A 16,148-nucleotide genomic window follows, 5' to 3' on the forward strand; every position below is an offset into this window, starting at 1 on the left:
CAGTAAATGTAATGTTACAGGTAACTCTGAATGTATAATGAAAGAAACATTTTAACATGTAACATGTAATCAAAAACCAAAGTAGCTGTATTATGTAATGTTAGCAATAAGTGTTTAAACATGTTTAGATCTGCTGCCTGTCCATACGAGGAACAGAAGAGCAAATATATTGGCATCTACATTGAGGAGTGGTATTGGACGATAAAACCAGTTTAGCCTATGTCCTTTTAAACAAAAGCGAGATGCAGTAGATCCTTTCATGAGTGTATGTATGTATGTATGGGAGGTGGCACAATGTCCTCTAATTCAATCAATGTTTTTAACAGTGTTTGAGGTTACTCACCCGCAGGTAGATCTTGGTGTCATGACAGATTTGTCCTCCGTTGGCCAAGGTGATGTTCTTCAGTAAAATGGGCTGCTGGGAGTCCAGGAACAGCGTCCTCTTCACAGAGTCCTTCTGAGAGTGTTTCAGACGGTCCAGCTGCACCTCTACAACAAAACCTGTACCACACACGAGTGAGACACACACATTTACAGAGGGTAATATATGCATACAAAGAGAAGGTTATAGTCCCAGACAAATATATGCATCCTGAAACACACTAGGAACACATACACTCATGCAGAAACAAATGCACAGACACAAAGAGAAGAAATGACATATAGGCACATGTAGGCACACGCACACTCAAACATAAACGCTCACTCATACACTCACGAATACCATGAAGTTAACCCCGTATTTACATGATTGCCCCGTTTTATCTTAATCTTAACAGCTAAATTGACCACAGTGAGCTCCAGCATATTTACTATAACAGCTTTGGCCTACCAAAAGAAAACACTGGCTCACCTAGATCAACAGGGAGGTGCTTCCCATTGGTTGAGAGGCAGAAACTGAGGCTGACACTGGAGGGAGAAGACACAAGGCAAAAAAATAATACAGCATATGCAGAGCTTTAATACATATTGTTACACTGTATTATGAACATGTCCTTCTCTCTTACAAGTGCTGCCCTTGTATACAGTATATGCCTGTGTCACTGGGGGAAAATACATCTGTAATATGTAAGCAATTTTTGAGAGTATGATTGCTTGATGAAGGGACTGTGATCTGTTGTGTGCATTATTGTAGAGTTCCAGTGCGGGGAATAGTGGCATGGTCAGGCCCCATGTGTGTGTGTGTGTGTGTGTGTGTGTGTGTGTGTGTGTGTGTGTGTGTGTGTGTGTGTGTGTGTGTGTGGTCATCTGAATGCACATGTGGATATGACCATGTGTGGGTGTGTCGTCCTAGGCAAGTGCCAAACAATATCTCATTCAAAGTGAATGCCAACCCTCCCAGTGTCCTTTCCCCTGTGCACAGCACCGCACCTTTCCTTTTCCCTCTGCCTCCTCAAGTCTCCCAGCAACACAAACACCAATCAACACACAAAACAAAAGCCACTTGTGCTGAGCTATAGGAGGATCTCAAGGTACTAGTCGGCAGTTGAAAAAAAATGCTCCTCTTGTTAATGTCTGAATTTAACTTTCCGAAGGAATTTCAGAGGGGAGGTTTTTCCTTTGGTTGTACTAAGAATATCGACTCCAGTTAATAGCTTATACTGGACAGGAAAACTGGAAAAAACCGTGTCAAACATGAAGTCAGTTGGAATTTTCAAGAGGTAAAAACATTTTGACATTTTGAAAGCTTACGAGATATACAGAGTAGAAAATGTACTGCATAATATCTCCTTGACTCATTTACTGACCAGGGCTCTTACATAGTCATTGAGTAATGACTGATATTGTTATGGAAGGCTGTTTCTCTCATAGTGACATCCTGTCCAATAAAAAGTGATGTCTGGATATACATGCGGAGGGGCCAAATGTATAATCCATTCTGTCAAATGTGGACTGAACAAGTGAATAGAATTCTGGTATTGTCACAAAGCTGTTCTAATGTTAAAGTATAAACATGTTTAGCCTGGCCTGCAATAAAAGCCTACTAAAGACTGAATAATTAGTTGTTTCAGTTGCCCATGGAATGTCAGTGGCATTTTAACCTTCTTCTCAGAAGACAAGGAATGTATGTATCTACGTACCAAGACACAAACAGAGTCTCATTCCCATTGGGCACCACACAACTCTTTTCCTCTGGGTTGATCATGGTAGGTTGCACCGTAAGAGAAGCGCTGGCGTTGACAATAGGTCGAGCCCTGATAGAGGAAAATTACAGACCAATGGGGAGAAAATTACAGTTATCGCTAACCTATGGTCAAATTCAAATGAAGGATCAAATAAATGAATTAAATTATACCGTGCCCTACATAATTATTGGGTCAATGAAGCATTTCTTCTGTATGCTCAAAAGGTTTGGATTTGAAATCAAACTATTACTATGAGATTAAAGGATTGATTCTCAGCTTTTATTTGAGGGTATTTGTGTACATATTGGTTTCACCATTTATAACTTTTTATACATATTCCATCCTAATTCAGGGCACCAGAAGTACTGGGACAGATTAATGTTCATGTTTAGTATTTGGTCACAAATCCTTTGCATGCAATAACTGCCTGGCCCTGAAAAACTCCCTAGTCACTATGGCAGTATGTTTGGGGTCATTGTCTTTTTTTATGATGAAGCATCATCCAATGAGTTTGGAGGTATTTGCTTGTACTTGAGCAGACCAGATGTTTCTGTACACTTCAGAATTAATTTTGCTGTTGCTGTCAGCAGTTACATCATCAATGAAGACAAGTGAGCCAGTTCCAGTGGCAGCCAGACATGCCCAAGCCATAAAACCCCCTCCAACATATTTCACAGATGAGGTGGTATGCTGGGGATATTGGGATATTGTTCCTTTTTTTCTCCACACCTTCCTCTTGCCATAATTCTGGTACATGTTAATCCTTGTCTCATCTGTCCACCTTTTTCTAGAACTCTGCAGGCTCTTTTAGGTAGTTTTTAGCTAACTATAACCTTCCCATTTGAGGCTAACTAGTGGTTTGCACCTTGCCGTGTAGCCTCTGTAGTTCTGCAGATGGTAGTCCCTGACACATCCACGCCTACCTCCTGGAGAGTGTTCCTGATCTGTTTGACAGTGCATTCCTTTTAATTATGTTCCAAACTGTTCATTTTGGTAAGTGTAAGGTGCCATGAAATAGGGGGAATATGTATAAAAAGTGTTGTCATTTCTAAATGGTGAAACCAATATGTACACAAATACCCTCAAATAAAAGCTGACAATTTATACTTTAACACCATTGTTTGATTTCAACTCCAAGTATGAAGTATAGAGTCAAAAGAAGAAAAAATGCTTCACTGTCCTAAGAATTACCCAGGGCTCTGTATATGTTTTTGTAGTTCTACTGTATTTGTATGGTCTAAAAGCAAATCAAGTTGTGATGATGTTACATACCTGTACAGAACAGCCTTGTCAACCCCAAAAGCACCTACGATGAGATCTGGAAAGGATGACATGTATCAACTCTAACCAATCAGTATCTTAGCTAGACTCTGAATTAAACAATTGGACTCAACATTTCTCCCTTACCAGGGTAACCATTTTGATCGATGTCTTTGTTACCGCGAAGAGCATAGCCAAAGCTCGCAGGAAAGGTGCCAGAGGCCCATTGGCCAGCTAAAGTCTGGGTGGGCATGTGCTTCAGCCCACTGACATGTCCGTTATATATGAGGACCAATCCCTGTTGATCCTCTCCTCCGAAGGGGCAACCAATGGCTATGTCTAAAGTAATGAAGAATACCAAAATGAAGATGAAGATGATTATCTTTGTTAAGATAATGCTTGAGGACCAACTAGTGTTATTACATTCTCCTGATACAAACACATCATAGTTGCAGAGAAGTAACTTTTTGTAGAAAAATACCTTAATCCTTTTGAAAAATACAGTCTGAAAACTAACAATGCAAAACCCATACACATCCGCCCCGCTCTTGTCAATGTTATAGCCACACAACACAAGGTTGGTGGGATTTGTTTTCAGTACAGCATGGGAGCTCTACATTCACTGACATGTACAGCAATGAGACAAGACAGACAATACAACATTATGTAAAATGAGTGTGTGAGGTGCAGTAAGAAGTGCCATTTCCAGAAGCCTTACCATTGAACCCGTCCTGGTTGAGGTCACCCAGGGGGGCGAGGGAGCTGCCAAACCTCCCAAAGGCCTGTGTCCCACTCAGGTTGGGGAGGCTGAGCTCAAACAGCAGGGGGCGCCGTTGCAGGTAGACATAGACACGGCCCACCTCCTCCCAACGTCCGTCTGACCCCCTTCTCATGAACATAGGGGCTCCCACCATCAGGTCATCCAGACTGTGGGGGGAGGACAGGAGAGGAGGGAGGATGAGAGGAGAGGAAAGGATGGGGGGTGAGAGGAGAGGAAAGAAGAGGAGAGGATATAGAGGCCAGACATGGACACCAAACAATGCCATTAGTAGATACAGTATACAACTGAAAAATGTGGACTTCCAAACAGACCAGAAGAGTAGGGATTGTTGGCTATTGTTTGGAGATTTTTTTATATATATTATTCAGTCATACAGTACTGCAAGTCTGAATAATGTTATTCACAGGCTGCTCAATTAACACTGTATCAGACACCTCAGTTACTGTAGAAGAGGAGGAACCGCAAGTTTGAACTGTAGTTCTCCTAATCGTACAGTACATAGAAGTCTAGGTTGAAACAAGGCGGTAGCAGCTGTTCTATACATCAGTGAGTGATACCTTCAAGTTCAATCCACTTTATAAGCACATGAAACGTATACAGTATACACTAACTCCCCCCAAATACACTACATGCATTTTACAAGCAGCTCATATACTTGCATTAAGAATGTACCATTTACAGTATAACCCTCCATGAGGAATCGACTACTGTATGATTCCATTAAGATGATGACGTGAAATTGGTCAAAGGAGAAGTTGTAGGCCGGAGAGAGGGAGGGAGAAGTGTAGGGGAGGAATCATTTTGAGGAAGTAGGAGGGGAAACATTTATGACACATGAGAGAGAGGGTGCATGGATGACCATGGGATCTTCTGAAACTTGGTGCTATTCACCCCTTTTCCGACTTACCCCTAGTTCTCTCTCTCTCTCTCTCTCTCTCTCCAACTTTCTCATATCTATCTTCCCAAGTTGCAACTTGTCTTACCTGTCTTCTCTCTGCTCTTAATTTCTCTGTCTCCTTTTCACTCACTCTCTCTATCTCCACCCCCCCTCCCCCTTCCCCCTCTCCCTCTCTGTCCGCTCACTCACCCATCATTGTTGATATCCATGGCTGCCACTGCATAGCCGTAGTAGGACCCCATCTGGAAGACATTAGAGCAAGACAGAGTTAGCCTGTAATCACACCGTGGGGCATAGTATCCCTCTTTTCTTTCATTCTCTTTCACTCTCTCTCTTTTTCTCTTTCTCTCTCTCTTATATCCCCTCTCCCCAGAAGCCTTCCTCTTCAATCAGGCCCCAAATCCATCCCCCTCGGCCCACTCTCTTCTCTGTTTTCATGGAGCTCAGCGCCAGAGCTTCTGTAAACTACAGGAGAGGTTGGAGTTCGGTGGTGTGGCGGTGTGGGAGTGGTGGACTCACACTGCTAGGGACATCTCCAGGGGAGAATCAACTACTCAACATGCCTTTGTCTTTGATGATTTTATTCCTTGCCACACATGATCAACTATCTTAGAGTGCATTACATGTTCTTTTCTAGAGGGACTGGACTGGTTGGCCTTGAGAAGACTGAACCTAAAGATTGATGGTGTTGACATAGTTGCTACTGTACTCTAACCAACATGCAAACAAGAAATCCATTTTAACTGTAAGTTGGTACAGAAGAACAGACTAAAAAATGTCAATGGCAAACTGTTTGATGGCCACATAAGGGCCAAGAGAACTGGAGTCTGTAGTTTGACTCAGTCTGTTTCTGCTTTAGCCAATGTTTGAGCCAATGTATCGTTGTCTTGGCAAGCGATGTTGCACTGTTGAATGCAGAAACAGTCAGGTATCCAAGCTTTTCTTTAGTTTGGACGGTTTCACCATCTAAGACTTCGAATCTCATAGAAGTGAAACCTGAAAGCCAGGACGTTGAGCTTCAAACCCCTTGGGTAAGCAGATATACTCTTTCTACTTTGTTTACTCAGCTGAACCAGTCAGTGCAGTCAAAGCACCCATGTGGAGGCCACTCACCCTTAAGAGACCGTCAAGTCAACTACCGCCAGGAGTTTACTTCAAATCATTCTTACTAGGAAGTTAGCAGTTTACAAAGCAAGGTTTTTTTTTGCTCATGCCCAGCACCCTCAATGCCAAGCTTTGCGCTCCCATAATAACTAACCTGCCACATGAAAATTGAAATGCAAATAGACAGACACAGACACACATGTGCACATACACACACTCACATTCATTGTAGTAGTCTGTGCCCCAGCTGCTGAAACCCTGCACATGAGGCTGCATTGTAGTAAATGCCACTTGATCCAATCCAGACCCTGCCCCTGCAACTCTGCCAGGGGGTCCTGACTTTTTTGGCACAATTGGTTGGCACGAATGGTGTCTCTAGTTCTGAGCCTAATCAACTCCTCACAGTTGCCCCTAATCCCAACTCCCCTGCTTACAACACTTATAAACTGAAAATATGCTGAGTCAGCAGAAGTGTCTGTAGTGATGTATGTGAGCCATTTCTGGTTTTGATTCACAGCTTATAGAACACATGGGCTGTGTTCACCTCTGACCGAGGTATAAGGCTGATCACTGGAGGGTGAATTCCTTAAGTGGGCCCCCTAAACACACATACACAACACCTTAACAGTGAACCCACATATCTAAACGGGAGCGCCAAAAATATAGTACAGCCCCCAGCTCAACAAACAGATGTGTCACATACCTGCTCTCCAGTCAAGTTCAGCATAGACTTTAGATCTGTCCCATTGAGTATGGATACCTAACGGGCAATGTTCAAAGAATAATTTAAGTTATACCATGAATAGAACTTGACACTGTTGTTACACATTTATTACACGTTTACTAATGGATATGAATGTACTGTTAGATTACTCTCTTTTACTCTTTAAATCTCTGTTCAAAATGAAAATGTATGATATAAATGTTGACCTTCTTGTGACATGTTAGTCCCCCCACCCACTTCTCCCTTCCTCTTTCAAATTCCTATTTGCTATCATACTTTAATGATATCATGTGAGATGAATCATGAAATATGTGAGGACTCCTTACTAAACCATACAGCATGAGTCCTTTGGGGACTCCTGTGACAAAATCTGCAATGACAGAAAATAAGATACAGAGAGAAAGATTTCAGAAGTACAGTTAACAGTGAAAGAGGGCTATATGTTCTTAACTGATATGGAAGAGTAACAGAGAAATAACTGGATGAAAGCCAAGATTGGAATAATAACAATAATCCTATTGTGTCACTGGACAGGTTTACAGTAAATTTGAAAAAACTGTTTATACAACATCCTTTTGTATACATCTGAAAGAGACTTCTGGACAGGAATGAAGCTCATCAGTGCACAGTAGATCATATGGGAGTTCAGAGGGAGAGTGGTTAACAATTAGACAGACCTATGGGGTAAGCAAACCCAAAGCTCAATCATGCGCACGAGCCAATCTGCACTGTAAATATGACCCTCACCTTCAACATCGTCTCCACTGAACTCTCCACCAGCCACAGAGTAACCTGTAGAGAGAGGGAACGGGAGAGAGAGAGAGAGAGAGAGAGAGAGTAGATCAGTTAGAGTGAGTAGAATACATAGTAAGCAAAGAGAAGACAGGTATGGTAATAGTCATGCTGTACATTGCAAGATGGACAGAGAGCTCATTTCAAATCAGACACTAAGTAAAAAAAAAAAAAATGCTTTTCAATATTGTACACAGCCAGGGCTTATCATGAAAAATTGGGGTGCTAAATCTACAAAACATCTCTCCAACTGTTATCAAGAGTTAGACCATCTCTCACCCAGGTAACTGTCGTCGTAACTACCCTGCACCGGGCGGGTCTGCATCTGCCCCGTAACAGAGAGCAGGAAGTAAGAGGGGTAGTAGGCCTTGACGATTTCCTCTGTGGTGGCTGAGATCAGCTGACCTATGAGATGAATGGATGGGAAAGGGTCAAAGGTTAGGGGTTAAAAAAAGAGACCATGACCACTGAGCTTTTACCCTGCAAAGTTCACACAGGATTGTCTCATCTACATTGTGCACTAACCTTGCCAGTAGAAACTCCCTGGCCCTCCAAGAACAACCTTCCCATCCTAGAACACAGAACAAAGCCTTCAATGAGGAACTAAGATGTCATGAGCAACTTCTCATAATGAATATCAGGGGCTTTTGGATAAAACAAAATCATGTGACTCGCAAGCAACTATTTGTTCAGAATATTAGGGGTATTTCAATGAAACCTCCAATGAGAATTTGTTGTGAATTCATGTTTTTTTCTTGACTTTTACTGACCTTAGTGAAGTCAGCGCTGAATCCACCCTGACAGTAGCCTTGTCCTGCAGGACCATGTCTCTCTGAGGTAAACATGAGAGAACGACAACAAAACAACAAACAGAAAAGTTGCAATCAAAAGTGAGCTAAATAATCCTGTTATTAACACTTATTTGTCTGCAAGTTCACAGTAGCGGTATCACCTCTATGCCATATTGCTTACACCCACCTAGTTCTTTCAGATAGGCAATGGTCAAGAACAGTCTAGGGGTATGGTGCTAGCTAGATTTCAGACACATTGTGAATCAGGGGTGCCGCTGCAGTACAGTACCTGTGCGACAGGGGGCGTACTCAACAAAGGTTCTAAGGTTGTCCACAGAGAGGTAGCAGGTTCCTGTAGCGTCAGAGAAGGGGGTGTCATGTTCGGTTCTCCAGTAATACCTCGGGGCACAAGCCTTGGACACATTGAAGAGAAGGGTGTGGGGATACCTGGGTTAGAATTCAACCAGAAGCTCTAAGCTGTCAACTGTCAGCTCTTATGAATCACTGACAATTCTGTAAAAGTTTTTTTGTGACTGGAACTAGAGTCTAGTTTACTTGTGGCTTCAGTAGAAGAAAATCTATGAGGATACTGGGGATGTTGAGATATAGCAAAAATCACGACATAAAAGGCCATGCTTTGGCCAGAAGTACAATCTTCTACTATCAATTCTAACATGAACATTTTGAGAATATGGTAAGAAAACAATGATAAAAAGCTGAAAAACTGCTATTTCTTATGCTTCTTGCTATATAACAGTGGTTATCTTACCAGGATGGTGTTGCCATGGGAACGCACCGTTGCCCCAAACCACTGATGGGACTTAAACTCCACCTGGACATCAGTGTCGTTGACATGGAAACTGCGATCTCCTGAGGGGATGTCAAAGGGAGAGGCCCGAATTAAAATACAAATGTGTACACATACTACGTACTTACATGTGAACAAAAATAACTTATTTGAAACCAAAACTTCTAAAGCAACCACAGTGGTCTGATGTCATGGAAGTCTATTTTAACCTTGTGTCATCTCTGTTTAACCCCTGTCGTCTCTGTTTTGATGTTTCTGCAGCTAGAGCTGTGTTTGAGACAGTTCCAGACAGTTCCTTGGGTTTTCACATTGATGTTGTACAACCTCCATCTCTACGTCTCAAGTCTTTATTCATTCACCATGCTGTATTGGAAAACATCAAAAAGCTCAGCTGGACTTGAAAAGCGTTTTACTGTAACCCGAATAATTTGTCCTTCCTCGTCTGATCCTGTTTTAAGAAGGGCTTTGGTAGAATGAAGGCAATGCTGAGTGAGACAGAGCCAAAGAGTAGAATAGCTTGGCTGCTCTTTTGCACGCAAATAACTTTAAGCAAACCTGAACAGTCTAGTTCATCCAAGTGTCATAATTTTAAGCCTAATTTTAGGTTGAACACCAGTCACTCCTACCATAGACTAAGTAAGTACTTGAACACATTTTGCATGAACTATGCCTAATTCAGTGCAGTTGGTGATATGGATCTGATGTATTTGTCAGACTTGAGTGGTAACATTAACCTTCCCTAACCGCTGCCCTGTAACTGTCTGGCTGCTGGGGTCTGGACTGTGTCTGTGCACACCATGCCCTTTGAACCCATGTTGTGCTGCACAAGCGCGGGAAGAGGAAAGGCCTGCGGGCACGGAGTGTGTGTTTGTTTGTGCGGCTAAATTCCTAAATTCATTTATTACATTAGTTGTACAGGAGAGGTGTGTTTCAGATGGATGTGTCAGTCTGTGGATGTGTCTAAGATTACAGAACGTGTTTGTGTACACAGGTTGTGTTTGTAAACAGTGTATGTGTATTTACGGATGTGTACACAGTTTGTATACTGTGTGTTTAGTGTAGAGTCAGAAGACAAAATGTCACTGTCCCATTACTTACGCAGGGCACTGTACACACACACACACACACACACACATATATATATATATATATATATATATATATATATATATATATATATATATATACATATATATAGTAGCAGGGTGTGGGGTTTCCACGCCACCAAGTTTGATAATAAAACACACAAAGTGCAATTCAAATGCAATTGGGAATTTTATATGGGGATATTTACATCGGGGGGGAGGGGGGGGGGGGGGGGATTCAGCCATCTATTCAAAAGTCCACAATCCACAATCCAGTTCCTTCCATCCGCCTCCATCACCTTTTTCAGCATCTGCTTCAGGGTCCGATTGAATCTTTCGACCAATCCATCGGTCTGCGGGTGATACACTGAGGTGTGCAACTGGGTTATTTTCATGAGTTTACAGAGATCTTTCATGATTCTTGACATGAACGGGGTTCCTTGGTCAGTTAATATCTCTTCGGGTATACCAACACGGGAGAACAGCAAGACCAACCCACATGCAATTCCTTTGGTAGCCATGGTGCACAGGGGAATTCTGGGTACCTCGTGGCATAATCCAGTATCACCCGGATGTATTGGTACCCTTGTGACATGGGTGCTGGAAACATTCCTCAGAGATTTTGGTCCATATTGACATGATAGCATCATTGCTGCAGATTTGTCGGCTGCACATCCATGATGCGAATCTCCTGTTCCACCACATCCCAAAGGTGCTCTATTGGATTGAGATCTGGTGACTGTGGAGGCCATTGGAGTACAGCGAACTCATTGTCATGTTCAAGAAACCAGTTTGAGATGATGTGAGCTTTGTGACATGGCGCGTTATCCTGCTGGAAGTAGCCATCAGAAGATGGGTACACTGTGGTCATAAAGGGATGGACATGGTCAACAACAATACTCAGGTAGGCTGTGGCGTTTAAACGATGCTCAATTGGTACTAAGGGGCCCAAAGTGTGCCAAGAAAATATCCCCCACACCATTAGATATTTGTGTTAACGAGCAGTTGAACAGGTGTACCTAATAAAGTGTATATATATGTAGGCCTGTACACATACACAAACAGGATACACACATACTCAGACGTACACCTACACAAACACCTATTTGTATACCTACACAAACACCGCCTATTTCAGGGTATACAAAATAATGATCAAATGTCCAAATTAAGCACTCATGTTTAGTATGTGGTGGACAATGTGACCCATTGATCCCACTATATTTTCTGGTGATGCTTTATGGTGAGCATTCTTCAGTCATCCACTATGGAAGTCTTCCTTAGCCTACCTGTTTGCGATTGCTGAGTTCACCACTGCTTTTCTTCTTTTTAATGATGTTCTAAACTGTTGATTGCAAACCTAAGGTTTTGCTATTTTCTTTTCTTTCTTTGCTTAGTTTCTTTCAGATTTTCCTAATAATGACACATTTGGTCCTCATGTTGACAGACACCAATAGCAAACTCCAAAGGCAAATGCAAAGCCTAGAATCAATACTAGACATTGACAGCTCTCTTATGCCTGCACAAATAATGCCTGCACACCTGACTTACCAGAAACACTTGTCAAGCCAATTGTCCCATTACTTTGTGTACCCTAAAATAGGGGGACTATGCATAAAAAGTGTTGTAATTTCTGAATGGTAAAATCAATATGTACACAAATACATTCAAATAAAAGCTGACAATCTTGTTGTCTCGCTGTTTGATTTAAAGTACAAACTTTTGGAGTCAAAAGAAGAAAAAATGCTTCTCTTTACTTACACAGGGCACTGTATGTGTGTATTCAGTTTGTGTTGTGTATGTGTATGTCTTAGTATGTGTGTATCGGAGTGTGTGTATGTACAGTACAGTGTGAGCATATGCAATAACACAGCCTCTCTGATCCTCAGACGTTGGCCCTTATCGCTTCCTGCTTATCTGATACAACTTTGATTGCCTCACTGGCAGAGCTAGGGGCAGCCCAGGGGTCCTCAGGGTCCCCATAATGACTTTGGCCTAATTAAAGAGCGCTTATAACACTGGCTTCCATCCAGCAGGAAATCAAAGCTCGGTGGAAACACTGGATACACCTATTGCCCCAAAATGGAGGCCTTATACCAAAACAGACCACCGTTGGTTGAGAACCTCTAAGCCCTGACAGAGAGTTGTGCAACTAACCTCTGTGTCAAAGGCAGCTTTGGTGAGCTCAGCTGAAGACACTAATAGAAGCCTCAGTGACCTATTTGTATGGGTAATTAAAAACAGTTAAACCTTTCAGTATAGGCCTATATGACTGTCCTCATAAAATCTACACGACACCTGTATGACACCTGACATAATCAACATCATGTCACCCTTTATACGGACAGCGACATGATGTGAGATGGACTAAATGTTCAGTATACAGTAAGTTCACAATCATCATAACATATTCCTCAGAGGCTTTGATTTATATCCCCAGCCATTTGCATATGATTATTATTACCCTCATGATGGATTGCTATTGTTCCACTCTCTACAAATGTTTCATTATGTTGAGTTTTTATGTTAGGACACACAGTCTACGGGGCAGATATCGGGCAACACACAGAACTCAAGCATTGCTCATCAAGCGTTTTCCCACACGACTGTATCCTGTTGCATATTCATGCTAAACTCAGTCGGTGTACCCTACCTTCACTGTCAAAGTTGATGACACTGCAATTGGACTGGCCATGGCGCCAGGGACATAGGTACACAGATCCACCCTCGATGACGTTCGGTTGGCTGGTGTTAGCTTTGGGAGCACCAATAAGGATGCTGACACTGTAGAGTAAAAAGACAACATTACATTATTGTACAGTCAGCCCATGAAACATACCAGCTTTCTAAAAGTATATCAGTGATGGTCTTCTTCATAGCCTCCTGCCTCATCAACAAGGTAAAACTTAAAAGTTTCTTTGTGCAGATTTAGGTACCGGTGACTTTCCCTCATATTATAGGTGCCCTATCATCATTCTCATCATCATCATCATCATTATACAGCTCTGTCATAACAGGCAGCATTAGGTTAGCCTCTGTAAATAATAGTGGGTAACCAAGGCTACCATTAAGAGGTCAGGCCTCTGGGAAGAAAGGAGCAGATGACAGCCCTGCTGAATCTGGGGCAAAGATAAAGGCCCAATCATAGCTCCTGTAGGCCTCCATCTTATCACTAATGCCATTCACTACTGGACTGGGGGGGGGAGAGGACAATAGAGAATCTGTGGATCTGACGGCTCAAGCCTGAGAAAAGGGTTACAGAACCAAAGTGTGATGCAACCTGAGAGAAATAGACAGAAGGGTGCCTAATATAGATTCAGGAGGCTTGTCTGACTTAACATGATGCCAATCTGTAAGCGGTCTAGCAGAGGGGCTTACATAGCCTTACAGCAGTTTCCAAGGAATGATAGTGGGAAAACTAGAAGGAAGGGGCATAAAGGATTAGCTCAGCTAGTGGCTTAACCCAAAACAGAGATGGGGCAGACCCATTTCAAACTCCATTCTCCTGTCCAAACTTGAATCTGTTGAAAATGAATAGATGATGAGAACGAACACAACACTTTAATGTTATGGCCATTGAGAGAAAGAGGGAGAGACTGTGACAAACCATCTACTCTTTCGAGACAGCCACTCTAAAAAGTTCAGCTCAGGGGAGTTGTGGGGCTTTAGACGTGGATGAATGATGACATTAACAGAGATCAGACACACTCTTGGAGTCGAGGGGCCCCCAAATGTCTGCAGAGCATAAGAGGAATATTTACATGGCAGGATTAGCTTTCCTATAAACCATTCACTCTGCATCCACTCATTCTTAAAGGGCTGCCTTTTTGAATGCCCCGTCTTTCAGAGATATACTTTCAAGTTCTCCTGTTATCTCTCAAAGTGTTGAGTTGTTAATAAGTGCCTTTTAAACCAAGTGCCATTTAAACCAATGATACCAACATATCAATATCAATGTAAAGCAATATCAGGGTAATGATACTGTAGTAATAATAATTGTTTAATAATAGTAATTGTTGTTTTAACAATAATTGCAGATATGCTGTTAAAGTTAAATGATATGATATGAGGGCAAGCAACATGCTTCTTTGGCTCACCTTAATACATGTTGAAATTAGCACTTTCATTTAACAGAAAGGTTATTAGTCCAAGACTCACAGTCATGTCATGGCTAATATTCATAACCATTACACTGTGTCAGCCAAAAGTGAGTCACTTACTGGCCAAACATACTGTATACGCAGAGAGCGATGTTTCCCCCATCAGACGGTGATGCTAGGGGTGTAAGCTTCGCCTAAAAGAAAACTCTAGGGAGAACCTTACATATTGACAACATTATGGCTTGAACACCGCAACTATTCTGCAGCTGGTGACATCAGGCCACACATTTTTGCCAGACAGCCTCCCTCACCAATACACAAAGGTTCTGTGTGTACCATGCTTATTAACTTAAACTGTGGATGTCGTTGAGACACAGCAACAAGTCTGGCATGGAGAGAACTACAGCAAACCCTGAGAACTGTCTCTCTGTCTGGCTCAATACAATGTTATTAGCAGAATGCATGAAATTCAGCAAAAGCAGAAGCTTTTCGGGCGGGCGAATTGTGTGTCATTCTAGTACTGCTATTGTTGTCCACTTACTGCAATATGACTATGAAGCAAAAGTCATATGATGACATTATTATCACATGTGTCATTTGTTGTGTGTCATTAGTAGTGCTATAGTTGGCCACTTACTGCAATATGATTATGACTAAAAACAAGGCAAAGTGCAAGCAAAAGTCATATGATAACATTAGGAAATCAGAACAAAAAAGATGCTGCTAGCTATCAAATAAATTAGTTTGTTCCAGAACAAAGGGTACTATTGTCCAGACCAGGCAAAAGCACCACAGGGTAAAAAGACCAGATTCCTGCAATGGGACTAAATCAACATCTATAATGACACCACAACACACTTTCTGCCCCCCAACGCTTAGCTAAGCAAACCAAGAGAGACTTAACCAATTTCCTCGCCGCTGGTGTCAGAAAAATGTGTACATTTATTAAATCAACGACATCAGGCCTTCTGTGCCTCAGACAACGTTACGAGGGGAACTGTGACGCGGAGAGTTGATATCCCCTGTAAATATTTGGTTAAACATCTCTCAGCCCCTACATAAATATTGGCTCAGCATTAACGGTGACCCTCACATTTGAGTAAATGGGCCTTAATAATCTAGACCAGCAAAAATGAGCACGTGCAACAAGTGACCTTTTGACTTGTGCTATAATGTCATTGGATAAATTCATAGTGACCCCATTGTAAGCTACATACCTTAAGGCCTTCTCAAGGTTAGTTCAACTAGACTGACTCCATCTTCTCTGCGGTCTATTGCATGGCTACTCTCATAATCAGACATCATAGCTCTCTTGATACATTCATATTATCCATTCACATCACACAACACTCAATAGTGCAAGTTAAATTGATGATGATGCTGGCTCTTCAAAGAAGGGCAGAGTACAGTATACCTGTGTGTGTGTGTGTGTGTGTGTGTGTGTGTGTGTGTGTGTGTATGTGTGTGTGTGTGTGTGTGTAATATAATATAATATATATATATATATATATATGCCATTTCGCTGACGCTTTTATCCAAAGCGACTCACATTGCAGTGAGTGCATACATTTCAGTATATATATACGGTCCCAGCAGGAATCAAACCCACAACCTAAACGTGTGTGTGTGTGCACGTGCTTCACTCCAGCTGTGAATGTCAAGGTCTTCCATTCACTGAG

At 42.0% G+C, this 16,148-nt stretch overlaps 1 protein-coding gene across 1 annotated transcript in view; it reads right to left on the reverse strand.

Annotated features, from left to right (window-relative positions):
* LOC310803771 (integrin alpha-5-like) overlaps nucleotides 1-16,148 on the reverse strand; it is a 29,734-nt gene that overhangs the window by 12,558 nt on the left and 1,028 nt on the right. Inside the window, exons 2-17 of the mRNA XM_083668653.1 lie at nucleotides 13,023-13,153; nucleotides 9,246-9,346; nucleotides 8,766-8,889; nucleotides 8,456-8,517; nucleotides 8,211-8,256; nucleotides 7,965-8,090; nucleotides 7,641-7,685; nucleotides 7,220-7,263; nucleotides 6,873-6,929; nucleotides 5,255-5,307; nucleotides 4,105-4,313; nucleotides 3,534-3,725; nucleotides 3,399-3,444; nucleotides 2,082-2,195; nucleotides 854-909; nucleotides 344-501 (exon numbers count right to left, since the gene is read on the reverse strand). Of these exons, the coding sequence (XP_083524779.1) occupies nucleotides 344-501; nucleotides 854-909; nucleotides 2,082-2,195; nucleotides 3,399-3,444; nucleotides 3,534-3,725; nucleotides 4,105-4,313; nucleotides 5,255-5,307; nucleotides 6,873-6,929; nucleotides 7,220-7,263; nucleotides 7,641-7,685; nucleotides 7,965-8,090; nucleotides 8,211-8,256; nucleotides 8,456-8,517; nucleotides 8,766-8,889; nucleotides 9,246-9,346; nucleotides 13,023-13,153 (1,564 nt within the window). The remainder of the gene's footprint in view (nucleotides 1-343; nucleotides 502-853; nucleotides 910-2,081; nucleotides 2,196-3,398; nucleotides 3,445-3,533; nucleotides 3,726-4,104; nucleotides 4,314-5,254; nucleotides 5,308-6,872; nucleotides 6,930-7,219; nucleotides 7,264-7,640; nucleotides 7,686-7,964; nucleotides 8,091-8,210; nucleotides 8,257-8,455; nucleotides 8,518-8,765; nucleotides 8,890-9,245; nucleotides 9,347-13,022; nucleotides 13,154-16,148) is intronic.

The sequence above is a fragment of the Argentina silus genome (assembly GCF_951799395.1).
Source record: "Argentina silus genome assembly, chromosome: 4".
Lineage (NCBI taxonomy): Eukaryota > Metazoa > Chordata > Actinopteri > Argentiniformes > Argentinidae > Argentina > Argentina silus.